The sequence below is a fragment of the Lagenorhynchus albirostris genome, chromosome 3 (genome assembly GCF_949774975.1).
Source record: "Lagenorhynchus albirostris chromosome 3, mLagAlb1.1, whole genome shotgun sequence".
Taxonomy (NCBI): domain Eukaryota; kingdom Metazoa; phylum Chordata; class Mammalia; order Artiodactyla; family Delphinidae; genus Lagenorhynchus; species Lagenorhynchus albirostris.
In genome coordinates this window covers 161,717,886-161,734,674 of record NC_083097.1, presented here as the reverse complement: position 1 = coordinate 161,734,674, position 16,789 = coordinate 161,717,886, and the positions used below count along the sequence as shown (strand labels likewise).

Genomic DNA, 16,789 nt, shown 5'->3' with positions numbered 1-16,789 from the left:
CCGCGCTGCGCCCGCCCGGCCCGCGGCCCCGCGCTCGGCCCGGCGCCGCTCCGCGCTCGCCGCTCGCAGGCTCGGCCCCGCCGGCTCCGGGGCCGCCGCCGCCGCCGCGCTCGCCGCTGCCTCTCGCGTCCGCCGCCGCAGCCGCCGCCGCGCGTCTACTCCATGCCGCCGCCGCTCGGCCGGTCACCCTCGCCCGCCGCCGCCGCCGCCGCCGCCGCCGCCGCCGCCGCGCTGTGAAAGTGAAAGTTTAGACAAAGTTTGGAAGCGGCGCACTCCGGGGAGAGGGAGCGGGCGGGCGGCGCGGGCGGGAGGAGGGGCGCGGGGAGGGGCGGGCAGGGCGGGGGAGCGACGGCCGGCGCGCACACAGACACACACATATGCACGCACACATGCACACACACACACACACACACACACACACACACACTCAGACACGCGCGCGCGGGGGCGCACGCCAACACGGCCACCCCGACACGTGCTGGCCCGCGTTCCAAAGCAGACACACGCTGACACGCAGTGAGGTTCGGAGCCCTCCATACATGTCACGTACAGAACGCATTGCCACACGTTCCACATTCCAACAAAGCACTCGCAGTCACCTACGCGCACACAGCATAGGCACACAACCCACACACATGCACCGACACCCCCCCAAGACTAGGAAAGCAACCCACAACCCACACACTGACATGCACACAGGGCCCACCATCACAGGATACCCACACATATGCATTTCAACAACAAACCATGTTTAGACTCCCAGATACAGGTGGACACACTCCAATATGGGCCTCACACAGACACACACTGATACACACCAAGACACACACACCAGTGCATGCTGACATCTACAGATTCATGCTGACACACTGACACTGGCATGATCACACAACCACATCCTCACACACTCCAGGCACACAACTCCTATACGTAGACACCCGAATGCATACACAACACACGCACAAAGCGGCACCAAAACAGATGCACTAATGCACTGTCACACAAACACAAACCACCAGACACCGGGACGTACATGCCAGACACAGGGAAAGCTCTGACCCTGACACAAAGTGACACTGGCAGAGACAACAGCACACAGGAACACACATCACACACCTGATGCCCAGATGTACACAGGTATCACATGCATACACCCAGGCCCCTTCCACGCCCCACTCCCAACACACACACACGCACACACACACACACTTGTACTTGGCCCTGATCATGGACACACACACAAATCTAACAAGGACCACACAGCCCAACCATCAGGGACAGAAATGGACATTGAGGCCTCAGGGACATGTATTCACACCCCCGGCGAGGCTCCATTCCTCTCATGCAGGCCCCTGGTCCCCCATTTCCAGAGCAAAGAGGAATGGGGGGAAAGGTTTGTGCTGAGGACCCTGGCATGGGGGCAAGAGGAGCCCTTAAGTGACCCCCCAGGGTGGGCGGGGAGGTGGTGTCTGCAGCCCCCAGGCAGCTCCTGCTGAGGCAAAGCTTCCTCCTGCTGCCAGGTGCAGCCGGCACTTTCTCACCCTCCTGGGGCAAGAAGCCGTGGCAGTTCTCAGCTATGCATTGTCTGTTGGAGGGGTGTCGATGCCCAGGTGTGTGTGTATGTCCATGTGAAAATATGCCTGAGGGTATGTGTTCCTGGTCACATTGCGTCTTTGAGGCAGGGTGGCCAGAGTTGTGTTCTTGGGAGTCTGGGTGGGTCCGGGTGTCCTCTGGGGGAAAGGAGGTGCAGGTCAGTGTATGTCCGTCTAGGAGTCTCTTTGAATGGGCCAGTGTGGTGTAGCAGTGATGCGGGTCTGGCTGTGTACCTGGGGTGTCTGTGAGTCAGAGGGTGAGTGTCTGCCAGGCTCTGTGCCTAGCACTGGGGACATAGTAGGGAACGAGACAAAAGACCCTGTGCTGGGGGGCGCTGACATTCTAGTGGGAGTTAGGTGTGGAGGTCACCTTGGCAGTGTCTGGTCTTTGACAGGAAGTGCTGGTGATGTGGGTGCCTAGGTGAATATGTGTGTGTGTATTGAGCTGACCACAGTGTGTGCATCAGCTGGGAGGCTCTCTCTGTCAGAAAGTGTCAGTGTACATAACAAGCTTGTGTGTGTGTGGCAGGGACGCGGGTCTCTCTACGCGTCCCGGAGTGTGTGTGACCCAGGGGGTCTGTCTGTAATCAGGGTCTGTGTGGCTGAAAGTGTTAATGGGTGTCACTAGGAATGTTTCTCTCTGTTGGGTCCCTGTGAGTCTGGGGCAGTGATGAAGATCTGTGTGTACCAGAGTATGTGTACACAGGTGACTGTGTGTGTCAGGGAGCGGGGTTCTGTGTCTTTTCAGAGATGTGGGTCTGTGTATTGGGCTGTGTTGGTGTGTGTGACTAGGTGTGTGTGTGCGCATGTGTGTCAGGGAGGGAGGTCTCTGTGTGCCTGAGGATGTGCCTGGGTATATGTGTGTCTGTCATTGCCGTACTTGGGGGGCTCTATCCTGGGATCCCGCCGATCCGACCCAGCCTTCCCCCTCTGCATCGCAGCCGCTGCCGATGCAAGGCCGTGGCAGAGGGAATCGATACGTCCTTAAAAATTCAAGGGCTTCTCGTAAACAGAAACTTTTAACACCGTTTAAAGTTTCAGGGCCGCCGCTGCTGCCTCCCGGCCGCAGCCTCCACCGCTGCAGTCGGAGGGCGTGCGGGAGGAGGCACCGGAGGGCGGGGGGTGCCGAGGAGAAGGGGCGGGGCTACATGGGGGGGTTGGAGGAGGGGCTGCAGGAGGGCACTGGAGGATATGTGGGACTGAGGGGAGGGACAGGAAGGGGATTTGGGGATCAAGGGGCTGGGGGCTTGGATGGCTCAGGAAAGGGATGTGAGGGATAGGTCAAGGGGGAGGGAGATAGGGAGGAGAGGGGAGCAGGAAGTTGGGGGGGGGACAGGGATGGGTCTGGGGGCCTTTGAGGAGGCCCAAGAGAGGCTGGAATGTCTGGGAGAAGGAACTGGGGATATGTAAGCCCAGGAGAGGTTTGGGGTGCCAAGGTGGGGCTTGGATGGCTGAGGGAAGGAGCAGAGGATAAATCTGGGGGGTTACGGGGCCTGGGTGAAGGGGACATTGGAGCAGTGTGGGCCTGTGGGGGGCTGGAGGGGAAGGCAATAGGAAAGGTTTGGGGAGGGGGGAGGAATGGTTGAAGGGTTTGGGGTGTCTGGGATCTTTCATGTAACTGGGGAATTGGGGAGACCTCGAGAGACAGGTGGACCCTCCTTGCCCCTCTGCAAACAGCCATGAAGGGGTCACCCCTCAGAAGCCCCATCAGCTTTGGCCCAGTCCTCTCCCCACCTGCCGACCTGTCCTCCCAGCCCTGTTCCACCATCCGTGCCAGGCCCTAGGGCTGGGGTCTGCCCACTCCCCCCTCACGCTCCCGGTCCGCCTCTGGCGCCAAGCCTGGGCTCTGCTTGAACCAGCATCCCATACCCACTTCACACACGCATTCCATTCATCCACACACACACAACACCCATCCTTCCATTCACACACCCTCACGCCACAACACCCTCCCTGTGTGCACACACACCCCCTCTCTCTTCCTTACACACTCGCACATCCATCCATGTTCCCACAAACAAAACATTTCCCCCATATTCATGAGCATATCCGCACTCAAAATTCTCTCCACGTTGCTCAGACCACCCCCATACCCACAACAAACACCCCCCCCACGCCATGCACACACATCCACATCCACTCTGCTCCCCCCTCCACAGCTGCCAGCTGGGAGGATTTTTACAGAGAGGCTGAGGGGTTGCTGTGGAGGACACCCGGGCCCCCCCTCCCCCCACCAGCCCAGGTCTTAGGACCACACCTGGCCTTCAAGAAATCACAGGGGAGGAGGGTGTTGCCGGGGGGCTGTGTACAGCTGGGATGCCACAGCTGGAATCTCCCACATTCCTCCCTGCCGGGGCTGCCCACCTGGCTGCGGCTGGCAGCAGGTGTGTTCTTACAATGCAGGTGTGCCGGGGGAGGAGGAGGGAGGAGTGGGCACCAGGCCCATGGCATTACCCAGCCGGGATGCTGGGGGCAGTGGGAGGCGGTACCAAAACATCTGGGCTCCAGCAGCCAAGTCCTGGGCCACCAAAGGTGGGGCCAGGCAGTGCTGGGCTCCGGGGCAGGTGGGCAGGCCTCTCCGCAGAGGAGGACGAACATCTGGTACACGAGATAAGTCAAGAGCCAGGCTGAGGGTGCTGCCAGGGTCGGGGAAGGGTGCTCCAGGCCCTCCTGGCAGGACTGGGGATCCCTACTCCCCAAGAGGGCCTTATGCCTCTCCTGCCCAGCCTGGAGGACATGGTCTGTGCCCAGGCTGGGGTCCTAGCCTTGCGCTCGCTGCCCCCTCCCTGGGCTGGGAACCTGTAGTGGGGAGTGAAGAGTTACAGCCCCACTGTCAAGGCACCTGCGTCCATGCCACACACACACACACACACACACACCCCAGACTCCTACAGTCACGTGCACACAGAATCACAAAGACACACACAGGCATGCTCAGACACACAAAGATACAGACCCTCCTCCTCCTCTGGGCAGTCATGTAAAATGCCATAATCACACACAGACACAGGATCACCCAGAAATGCTGTCGCACACCCTTAGTGCACGGACACACAAGCACACAGCTGCAGAGAGAATCCCACACAGATCTCCCCCACAGAGTAACACCAATAACACTCCAGTCACACACAAAGACCTTTGCCATCACATAGACCTCCCCCACAGAGACCCAGATTGACACTGACTCACAAAGACAAACCCAGTTACACAGACTCCCAGACTCATACGCTGAGTCCAGTTACACACGTATACACAAAGTCACACAATTACACAAAGTGTTACAGACCTTTTGAGTCACGTACACAGATGTTCTCAAAATCGTCCGTAGATGTGGCACACGCAGGGTGCCACAAAGATACACAGATCACATATACACAGACACACAGGATCGTCCATGGTCACAACTGATCACACACTGACACCCAAACACACACACAGGCATCCCCAGATCACAAATGGGGATACTCAGGCCAGCCCGCGGCTGTGCACAAGGTGGCACAGACGCGCACTCACACGTGCCCCAGCAGCACAGCGTGGCTAGCGCCAAGGACAGGCAGGCGGCAGGGCTTCCTGTGGCTAACGCTCATCTGGAGGCAAGGGAAGGAGCTGGGGAAACATTTCATTTGCAGCCCGCTGGAGACCCACCCCACCCGTCCTGGAAACCTGGCCCTGGCTCCTGAATGGGGCCTCTGTGTGCTGCCACCACCCAGCCGACCAGGGTGTGGGTATCAAGGGGGGTGAGGCCGGCCGCACTGTGTCCCTGGCTGAGCACCAGGGGCCACCCAGCCACATACCAGGGCCCAAGCTGGAGTCCCCCAGACCAGAGGAGCCCCCCTCGCCCCCATCCCCACCGCATCTGGAGGCCACTCCCCAGCCCAGCCTGCAGGGGGAAGACACAGCAGCAAGGCAGAGCCCCGGCTGGCACTGGGTCTCCAGGTATCTCCCGTCTCAGGCCCGCGTGTGTCCGCAGGCTGAGCGGCTGCCAGTCCCATGTCACAAGGCCCCTCGATCCAGCACAAAGGTAAGACACCACGGCTGGATGTGACAGCATTGCTGACGATGTGACAGTGTAGCTGTGTGTGGCGGTGTAGCCGGGCTCCCTGTGCAGCCTTGGGGTGGGGGTGGGGCAGTCAAAGCCCCTTGGCTCATGTCATCACACACTCACTGTCACACACATAGTGTCACCATCACACCTTCAATCACACAGCCACACACAGCCACACTGTCTCATCTTCAGTCACACTGTCACACACCACCACACTGTCACATATGCTGTCACACCTTCAACCACACACAGAGTCACATTGTCACACCTTCAACCAGAAACCCTGCCTGTCACACCCCCAGCCACCCTGTGACACACAGAAGTACCATCACAGCCTCAAGGATTCTGGTCACACGTGCCTTCAACCACACTGTCTCACACATCCTCACACTGACCCTGACACGCTGACCCTCACACTGTATTCAGTGTCTGACCAGCAGGGGCACACTCACATACCCCGTCCGGGTGCCCCTTCAGCTGTGTTAGCCACGTGGCCACACGGAGTCACTGCCCCACTAGGTCACAAGGAGGGGAAGCAGCTCTGAGCACTTCATTCCCAGGGTGTGGTGCACAGCTGCCCCTCGAGCAATGTTTGAACCCAGCCAGTGGCTCCAATAACGCGACAACACACCCTGATGGTCACAGAGCAGGTAGCCAGCAGGTACAGGCCACTGCAGAACTGCTCACAGACATTCTGATGACGTGCACTCAGCATCTCACTGTTGCAGGTGACAGGTACACATCTCGCACTGCCCAGAGTCCCCGGACAGAGCTACAAAGAAACAGTGGGGGACAGCCACACCACGGTGACAAGGACATCCTGTCACACAACAGTCATTCTCCCCAATGCCTGTCACAACGTTGAGACAGTCCCGTAGCCATCCCAACAAGCAGCGAGGCACACTGACATGACCCCCACAGTAGTCACTAGGAAGCCCTCCAGCCCCCCAAGTCATGAAGACGGGGAGAGGCCCACGCTGCTACCCCCTCTCCCCACTGCAGTTGGTGCCTGGAGAGCAGGGGGGCTAATAGACGCGCAGCTGTAGGCGGTGGGTGCCAGCCCCTCTGCCTGATGAATATTCATCAGCTGGGGCTCTCCTGAACCTGTGGGGAGTGGGAGGTCCCAGGCAGCTGGGCACCCCCTTCTGCGCCAGGAGGCCCTCAGGTGAGGGGGCGCTTAGCCAAGCCCTGGCAGTCCTTGGAATCTATACCCAGTACACGCATAGGCACATATGAGTTTGTGAACACGGACCCCCAGACCCACAAACAACCGTCACACAAACTCGCAACCACACCCAACGACGGGGCCAGCCACCATCACACACACACACACACACACACACACACACACACACACGGCATGCAAACACAGGCACACACACTATCACACGAACCCATAATCACAAACACAGAATCACACCCAAACCACAGACACCCACCATCTCTCTCTGTCTCTCTCACATCCACCCCTCAGGCATGCAAACACGGACACACACACTGTCACATGAATTCACAAGCACATAATCACACCCAAACCACCGACACACACACACACACACACACACACACACACACACACCCCAGGCATACAAACACAAGGGCACACCGTCAAAAGACCACAAACACACAGATACACCATCACACCCAAACTACACACTCACCAACACACACAGGCATGAAAACACACACACACAGAAGTACACAGAATCTCACTCTACCCATCCCCGATGTTTTACAGAAGGGGACACTGAGGCAATGAGTGGCTGAAGGCCCCTTGAAGGAGCCCTGACTCCAGGCAGAGGGTACCGCCGAGCGCCCCCTGCTGGCCCGGCCCCTTCACGAGCGCGCGGGGCGGGCACGCGCCTGACGTAACCATGGCATCCTCTTGGCACGAGCGGCCCGCACGCGGGGCGGGCGGGGCGGGCGCGTTGCCATGGCGCTGGCTGGCCGCGTGAATGGGGCATTGTTCGCAGCGGCGCCCGGGCCGGGCTGTCCCGGACCCGCCCGGACCCACTCGAGCCGGCAGAGACTGGGAGAGATAGAGAAGGGGAGAGACAAGAGATGGAGAGAGACAGAGCTGTAGATGGGCAAAGACACTTAGAAGCCGAGAGAGAGACAGAGATGGAGAAAGAGAGATGGGAGAGACCTGCAAGAGAAACGCACAAATAAGGAAGGACAGAGGGAAAGGGCCAAAGGGAGGCAGAGTCGGAGATCGAGATGGAAGATGAAGGGCTGGAGTGGGAGACAGGACCAGCCAGCCAATACCCACAGAGCACACTGTGCCTGGCAACAGGATGAGGCAGAGGACCAGGACCCACAGACAAAGTCAGAGATGCTGAGAGGTGGGAAGAGACGCTGCCGTAGAGAAACCCAGTGAGAACGAGGGTCAGACATACCTAGGGAAGAAATGAAGGAAATGCTCTGAGCGCCTCTGGTCCCACCCACCTCGGTCCCTTCTCAACCCCCTTTTGGACCACACGCCTTCCCTGGTTCGACACTCTCAGGAGGCACACCTCTTTCCTACACATCTTCACACCCCAACTGACAAGACATCCTACACATCTTCACACCCCAACTGACAAGACATCATTGACACAGGGTCCCAGTCTTCGGGAACCCTCCCCCAGACACTCCAAGACACCCTCACGAGCACAGTGACATCCACAAATACACCCACAGCCACCCAGTGACCCAGTCATGGTCATAGCCAGACACACCCATATGACAGGGATTAGTGCCCCACACCAGAGTGGCATTCACAGTTATAGATACGGCCCCTAGATGTGCCGTCACATGAGGATCCTGCCAGACACCTAGTCCCCGTAACACATGGCCACACACCACCACACAGGCTCACGCTCCATGGGAACGCTGTTATATGTGGCCACTCCAGACACACAGTGCACTCTCACACATGCACAGATGTTTCCCTACATTCATTGACACCTTCACAGACACACACGTGCCTTCTGCCCAATCTGCCCCACTGACTGGGCACCCTGTCCCTTGATCCAGATTGGTATCTATGGGGATGCTGGGTCCAGTTCTCCATATTTGACAGACATCAGTCACCAGCCGACATTGGGAGGGGTGGGGAGGGAAGTGAAGTCCTGTCCCCGTCCCCCCTCAAAGAGCCGTGTCAATCCGGGCTAGGGTGGTCCCCTAACTCCTCCGTCTAGGTCAGCTTGGCCCAAATCTGAACCAAGGGTGTCCCCTGGTGGCCATGCATGTTATCTGCACCCATTAGGTTAGGGGGTGGGGTGTGTGTGCAGGGGATGGTGGGCAGCCCAGTGGCCCTGTCTGAATAGAAGGGCAGAGAGGACAGGCCAAAGTCAACACACAGAACCCAGAGACGGGAAGCCAAGGTCCAGCAGCAAGGACCCAGACCCAGAATTCAGAGCCTGGAATCCAAATCCCGGAATCCAAAACCAGATCTCAGAATCCAGAATCGGAATCTAGATCCCAGATACCAAGATCTAGAATCGGAATCTAGATCCCAGATACCAAGATCTAGAATCGGAATCTAGATCCCAGATACCAAGATCTAGAATCGGAATCTAGATCCCAGATACCAAGATCTAGAATCCGAACCCGGAATCTGAAATCCAGGTCCAAGCGTCCACCATCCACAATCCAAACATCTAGATCCGATCCTCCAGAATCTAGAATCAAGGACCCAGCGGGAATTCCTCGGCAGTCCAGTGGTTAGGACTCGGCGCTGGCACTGCCAGCGCCCTGGTTCGATCCCTGGTCAGGGAACTAAAAAATCCCACAGGCCACGTGACGTGGCCAAAAAAAAAAAAAGGGTTGCTGAGGACAGTAACAAACTAAAGGGGCAGGAGAGGAGCCCTGCAGTGACCACACAGAGCCTCTCCCAGCTGCTGCCCCTGTGCATTCACACACACACACATACACACTTCGACGGGATCTTATACGCAGACCCACACACCCAAACATACAGCCTGTGACCATCAGGTGTACAGCACCACACACCCTCAGATACACATGCACAGTCACACACACACACACACACACACACACACACACACACACCATCATGCATTCACCCAGACACACCGTCACCCAAAGACACCTGGAACTGCCATACGCTCCTCTCCCAGCACATGAACACATGCCCATCTGTGTACCCACATGATCTCAGAGCTGCCCCCCAGCCCTGGCCATCCCCAAGCTCAGACACACAACCACCACGCCCAGAGACACACAAAAACCCATGACTCCCAGCCCTGCACGCAGATACGCTCACTCACAGAATTGTGGAGGCTGGTGCGCGCACACACACACACACACACACACACACACGAACTCTCCCAGGCACAGAGAAGCCCCGTGCCTTGGCAGCCACGCAGCCCCTGGGAACGGGACCCCCGGGACGGGGCTCACCGCACACCCTCATGCCCACCCCAGCCCCCCCACCCCGCCTGGCCGGCTGGCGGGCTTTAATACAGATGCCAAACTCGTAATTGTAACTGAGGGTGACAGGGTCACCTTGAGCCCCAGATGCTCGCGCGGTGACAGATGGCGTTGGCAAACCTGATTATCAGCCCCTGTGCCAGCGCCTGTGGCACCTGCATTCCCCGCCCCTCCCCCGCTCCCCCAGCACTCATTACCCACCCATTACTGGGCCTGGGGGGCGGGGGTGGGGGCCGGCTGGCATTGCCCGGGAGGGGGCAGGGACTCTGGGGGCCCCCCTGTCACCAAGGTTCCCAGCTGGCTCCCCGGCTGGCAGGAGGTGGGCACAGCTGAAGGGGGGGAAAGCAGGCGCCTCAGGCCTGCCAGAGAGAGGGGTGCTCGCGGTGCCAGGGCTGAGCTGCCCACTCGGACACTGCTCGGGGTTGGCACAGAACCCTGGAGGGAGGAGGGAGAGTATGCCCCCGGCTCTGTGGGCCCCTGGTCACCCCCCACTTCAGGGCCCTTGGAGCCGGGGCTTGGGAGCTGCCTGCCTGGCCTGTTCCCACCCCTCCGTGCAGGCCTGTGGGGTCAGGGGTCACAGGCTCCCACGCCCCGCTGGCCCATCTGTTTCCTCGGGTCCCTGCCTCCTGCTCCCCTCACCTGGGGCCTTCCTTCCTGAGGCAGGAAGAAGGCGGAGGGGGGCCCGGCCAGCCCCCGCCCTGCGCTCCGGGGGGCATTTGGAGGCAACCCTGACAGCGCCACATGTCCCCGCGTCTGTGCCAGACGGGCCCATCTGCTAGGGCCCTGGTTCCAGCCGCCCAAAGCCAGGCTGCCCTCGTCCACTGCAGACCCTGAGCCCAGCTGAGGAAGGAGCACCCCTGATGCCCACGCTCCAGCACAGGGCCACCCACTCCCAGGAAACCCCAATTGGGGAAACACACACACACACACACACACACACACACACACACACACACACACACACACACACACACACACACACACACAACTAGACTTGGCCAACCTTTATGGTTCCTGTAAATGCCACACTGGGCATGGTGCTGTGTGGAGACTCGGGGGAGGTGGAGGGACAGGAGGGGCAGCTGGGGGCACATGTGTCCTGCCTCTGACTCGGGGAGCCCAGGTTTTCCCCAGCAGCTCCGTCTGCCTCCCGGATCGCTAAGACCATGTCATCACTGTGTCTCCTAGTCTGGGTGGGGCCATCTATCTTCCTTGCAGCTGGGAGAGTCTTTGACTCATTCTGAGAGAAGAGGTCCAGCTTGGTGGTTAAAAACAGAAACCACCATGCCTTGGGTTCAAATGCCACCTCTGCCATGCACTGCTGTGTGACTCTGAGTGAGTGACTTTGCCTCTTGGGACTTAGGTTTCCTTTTGTGATGCTACTAACCCCTGTGTCATGGGGCTGCTCTGAGGCTGACATGAGTTAGTACTTATCAAAGACTTAGAGCAGGCCGTGGCAAACAGTGAGTACTCAATAAATATGCACTTTGACTATGAGTGGTCCACCCCCATGGGTGGGGCTGTGCCTGGTGTCCCTAGGAGCAGGGTGAGGACTCTGGAGACCTGTCTGGCTGTCCTGCGTCCCTGGTTGCTGGACCCAGTGTGCATGGTCCAGGTTGGCGTCTTTCTCAGCCTGTCTTCCCCCGTCTCTCCAAGGTGCATGCATCTGTGTGTCCATTCGTGATGCTCAGCTCATGCCTTTGATCCGCACTGACACCCCTCAACCCGCACAGTGGACATCCTTCACCTGGCGACGGGAGGCTGGGCTGCCCGCCCAACACCAGAGGACCACAGGTGCCCAGCGCGTGCGAGCGGGCACACAGCTGTTGCAGAGGATGAACGGGGATGTAGAAAGAGGAGCAGTGGCCAAAGCAGAGGTGATTGAGGAGGTAGACAGCCATGCAGCCCAGCTGGGAAAGCACCTGGGGCCAGAGGCAGGGAGATGAGTCAAGGGCAGTGGAATCTGGAGCCAGAGACTTCATCCTACCTAGAGAGGCATGGATGCCTGGGTTCAAATTCTGACTCTGCCATCTGCTGGCTGTGTGCCTTGGGGCAACTTACTCAACCTCTCTGGGCGTCAGTTTTCTCACCTGTAAAATCATCAAAGTTCAACCAGGAAAAAAAAGAAAACCAAAAAAAAAAAAAAAAAGAAAAAAAGAAAACCACTCTAGGGTGAGGGACAATAGGAAGGGTGGTATTCCAGGATCCCTGGGGGGGATTGAAAAGAAAACCCTTAGCTCATTGCCTGGCACACAGTTGGCACTCAGTAAATGCTAGTTCTTCCTATGATCCCCTCCACCTAAGTGGATCTATCAACTTGCTCCCAGATCATGACCCTTCTCTGTTTAAACCCTGCACCCCCCATCCGCCCTCCCGCCTCCACATCTCCCTGCCCTTCCCCCCATCACTGCCCCAGCCACCCTGGTCTCCTCGATGTTATTTCTCTCTTTCTTTCTTTTTTATTTATTTATTTTTTGATGTGGACTTTTTTTTTTAACATCTTTATTGGAGTATAATTGCTTTACAATGGTGTGTTAGTTTCTGCTTTATGACAAAGTGAATCAGCTATACGTATACATATATCCCCACATCTCCTCCCTCTTGCATCTCGCTCCCACCCTCCCTATCCCACCCCTCTAGGTGGTCACAAAGCACCGAGCTGATCTCCCTGTGCTATGTGGCTGCTTCCCACTAGCTATCTATTTTACATTTGGTAGTGTATATATGTCCATGCCACTCTCTCACTTCATCCCCTCCCTGTGTCCTCAAGTCCATTCTCTACGTCTGTGTCTTTATTCCTGGATGTGGACCATTTTTAAAGTCTTTATTGAATTTGTTACAATATTACTTCTGTTTTATGTTTTGGTTTTTTGGCCCCGAGGCATGTGGGATCTTAGCTCCTTGACCAGGGATCATACCCGCACCCCCTGCATTGGAAAGAGAAGTCTTAACCACAGGACTGCCGGGGAAGTCCCCCTTTTTAAATTATTTGGCCGCACCATGCAGCATGTGGGATCTTAATTCCCCAACTAGGGATCAAACCCGAGCCCCCTGCATTGGAAGCACGGAGTCTTAACCACTGGACCGCCAGGGAAGTCCCTATTCTTTCTTTTTTTTTTGATTGAAGTATAATTGATTACAATGTTGTACTAATTTCTGCTGTACAGCAAAGTGACTCAGTTACACACACACACACACACACACACACACACACACACACACACACACACACATATATATATTCTTTTTTTATATTCTCCGTTATGGTTTATCCCAGGAGATTGGGTATAGTTCTCTGTGCTATACAGTAGGACCTTGTTGTTTATCCATTCTAAATGTACTAGTTTGCATCTACCAACCCCAAATTCCCACTCCATCCTTCCCCCACCCCCGTCCCCCTCAGCAGCCACAAGTCTGTTCTCTATGTCTGTGAGTCTGTCTCTGTTTTGTAGATAGGTTCATCTGTGCCATATTTTAGATTTCACATATAAGTGATATCATATGGTATTTGTCTTTCTCTTTCTGACTGTACTTAGCGTGATAATCTCTAGTTGCATCCTTGTGGCTGTAAATGGTATTATTTCATTCTTTTTATGGCTGAGTAGTATTCCATTGTATATATGTACACATCTTCTTTATCCATTCATCTGTTGATGGACATTTATTTTGTTTCCATGTCTTGGCTATTGTGAATAGTGCTGCTATGAACATAGGGGTGCATGTATCTTTTTTTTTTTAAATAAATTTATTTATTTATTTATGGTTGTGTTGGGTCTTGGTTTCTGTGCGAGGGCTTTCTCTAGTTGTGGCAAGTGGGGACCACTCTTCATCGCGGTGCGCGGCCTCTCTTGCTGCAGAGCACAGGCTCCAGACGTGCAGGCTCAGTAGTTGTGGCTCGTGGGCCCGGCTGCTCCGTGGCATGTGGGATCTTCCCGGACCGGGGCACGAACTCGTGTCCCCTGCATCGGCAGGCGGACTCTCAACCACTGCACCACCAGGGAAGCCCGCATGTATCTTCTTGAATACTAGTTTTGTCCAGGTATATGCCCTGGACATGTGGGATTGCTGGATCATATGGTAGTTCTATTCCTCGCTGTTCTTTCAATGCACCAAACTTGTGCCTCTGCCTCCAGGACGTTGTCCCTGCTGCGCCCTCCACCTGGACTTCTCTTCCATCCACCCTTCCCAGAGCTCATTCCAACTCATCCTTCATTCCTCAAAAGCACCCCCAAGGCAAATGTTACCCTCCTGGTAGTCTTTCTCCTAGCATCCTCATCTCTTTCTCCAGGGTCTCATAGCAATTTATTGTTATGTCTCTTTGGGGGATTGTCAATGTTCCTCTCTCTCCCAGAATATTCACTACCTGAAGGCAGGGACTCTTTCCGTCTTGTTTATGGCTACAGCCCCAAGAATCATAACAAAAACTAACACTTGCCGAATCCTAACACCCTGCCGGGCCCATGCTGCTCACCTTTGAGGAACTCCCTCCTCCCCACAATGCTGCAAGTCTGGAACCATTAATATCCCCATTTACAGATGAGGAGACTGAGGCTCAAAGAAGTCCCTTGCTTGCCTAAGACTACACAGCTGCTGCTAGCCCTTAGAGCATCCTTGTGCCCCCCCGGGACAGTTGCAGCTCTGGGAGAGGGTACACAGCTGGATCCCAGGTCAGGGGTCCCCTCTGCTGTGTGCAGTGTGCACGGCTGTATGGGGCAACTGAGGCAGCTGGTCCAGGGCTGTGCAATACCACCGAGTGGTCTGGATTCAATGAAGGTTTGCTGAATGGATAACAAACCAAGGGGTCCTGGGAACTGACACCGTGGTAAGCACGGTGCCGAACACTTTGCATGAGTTCTCAACTATTATTAACTCCCTTTTGCAAAGGTGGGACTTGAGGCATAAAGAAGGAAAGCCACTTGCCCTGTGTCACACAGAAATCAGCAGCTGAGGCAGAAGTTGAACTTAGGTACGCCTAGCTCCAAAACCTGGGCCATAAACAACACATGGTATGAATTTTCAAAACCTTTATGGAGCGCCAACTGAATGCAGCTGTACGAGTGCTTCCCTTACCCCTCTCATTCAGGCTTCCCAATAGCCCTTAGGAGGCAAGTACTACTATTATTCATTCATTCATTCATTTAACAAATACTTAGTGCCCACTGTGTCTGGCTCTGCTCTAGAGCAGGGATGGGGCTACAAAAGTGAACAAGACATAAAAATCTCTGCCCGGGCTTCCCTGGTGGCGCAGTGGTTGAGAGTCCGCCTGCCGATGCAGGGGACACGCGTTCCTGCCCCGGTCCGGGAAGATCCCACATGCTGCGGAGCTGCTGGGCCCGTGAGCCATGGCCACTGAGCCTGCACGTCCGGAGCCTGTGCTCCGCAACGGGAGAGGTCACAACAGTGAGAGGCCCGCGTACCGCAAAAAAAAAAAAAAAAAAAAAAAAAAAAAAAAAAATCTCTGCCCTGGTGGAGCAAACATTCTAGTGAGGGAGATAGATGGTAAATGCAACTACAAAATCAATTTCGTTTGTTAGGTGATGATGTGAACTACAGCGAGAAATAAAGCATAAAGGGGGGACATTTTAAAACAACATCTGAGTAAAAACCTGGAGGAGGTGAGAGAAGGAACCATAGAATGTTGGGGGTGGGGAGTGCTAGAGGCAAAGGGAACAGCCAGTGCAAAGGACCTGAGGTCCACATAATATTGGTGTGTCTGGAGAAAAGCAAGATGGCTGGTGCGGCGGGAGGAAAGTGGGTGAGGGTGAGAGTGGGAGGAGGGAGAGTGGGAGAGTGGGAGGAGGTAAGGGCAGGAGATGACAGGCATTGTGTGCAGGGCCTTGTGGGCCACAGGAAGGACTTGGACATTCACTCTGAGTGAAGTGGGAGCCATGGAGGGTTCTGAACAGAGGAGGGATGTGATCAGACTCAGGTGTTCCCAGATGCCCTCTGGCCACTAGATGGAAAACTAGACTCAGGAGACAGGGTGGCCATAGCAGAAGCTGGGAGACCAAGATGGCAGCACTTGCATTGGCCCAGGTGGGAGATGCTTATGCCCCATCTTACGAGGGAGAAAATGGAAGATCAGAGACATTTAGGTGAAGGATGCAGGGTTGACCCCAAATCTGTCTGGTGCCACAGCTGGTGCTCTATCAACACTGAAACCCAGCCCTCTCCTTCCCCTGCTTGAGTGAAGGGCACGGCTTTGCACATCTCCTGGGCCACTCCCTGTGGGTCCAGCAGCAGAGACAGTGATGGCCACATCCTGCCCGTGCTGCATCCTGCCGGTCCCCAGCTGCCCAGTTTTCTGCAGGCCCAGGAAGGCCTTCCAGCTGCCAAGGGCAGAGGACGGCACTGGGAAAGCTGGGGCCCCTTGACCCAGAGACTGGGTCTCATTGGCAGCAGCCTGGGGCTGAGCCGGGAGGCCTCGGGGTCCAGGCCTCCCTAAGCCTGTGGGCGGCCAGGCCCCACTGAGCAGGCTCAAGAGAGTGGTCAGCTGGCTGAGGATCATCTGTTTGTCCGTCTTTCCGTGTGTTGGTCAGTCTGGGACTGGGCTCGGGGTCCTGGGCAGCCAACCCTGCTGTCTGGTAGGTGGACTCTGTGCTCTCTAGATCCGCCCCCCCCCCATAGGTGGAATCTGTGCTCTCTAGATCCTGACCAGAGATTGAACCGGGTCCTAGGCAGTGAAGGCGCTGAGTCCTAGCCACTAAGGGCACCAGGG

At 56.4% G+C, this 16,789-nt stretch overlaps 1 protein-coding gene across 1 annotated transcript; it reads right to left on the bottom strand.

Annotated features, from left to right (window-relative positions):
- Positions 1–11,763: 11,763 nt before the first annotated feature.
- Positions 11,764–16,579, bottom strand: DAND5 (DAN domain BMP antagonist family member 5). The gene is given in 5 exon segments (XM_060144984.1): positions 11,764–11,811; positions 11,813–11,915; positions 11,917–11,993; positions 16,255–16,324; positions 16,326–16,579. Coding segments are annotated over 5 exon segments (552 nt in total).
- Positions 16,580–16,789: the final 210 nt, after the last annotated feature.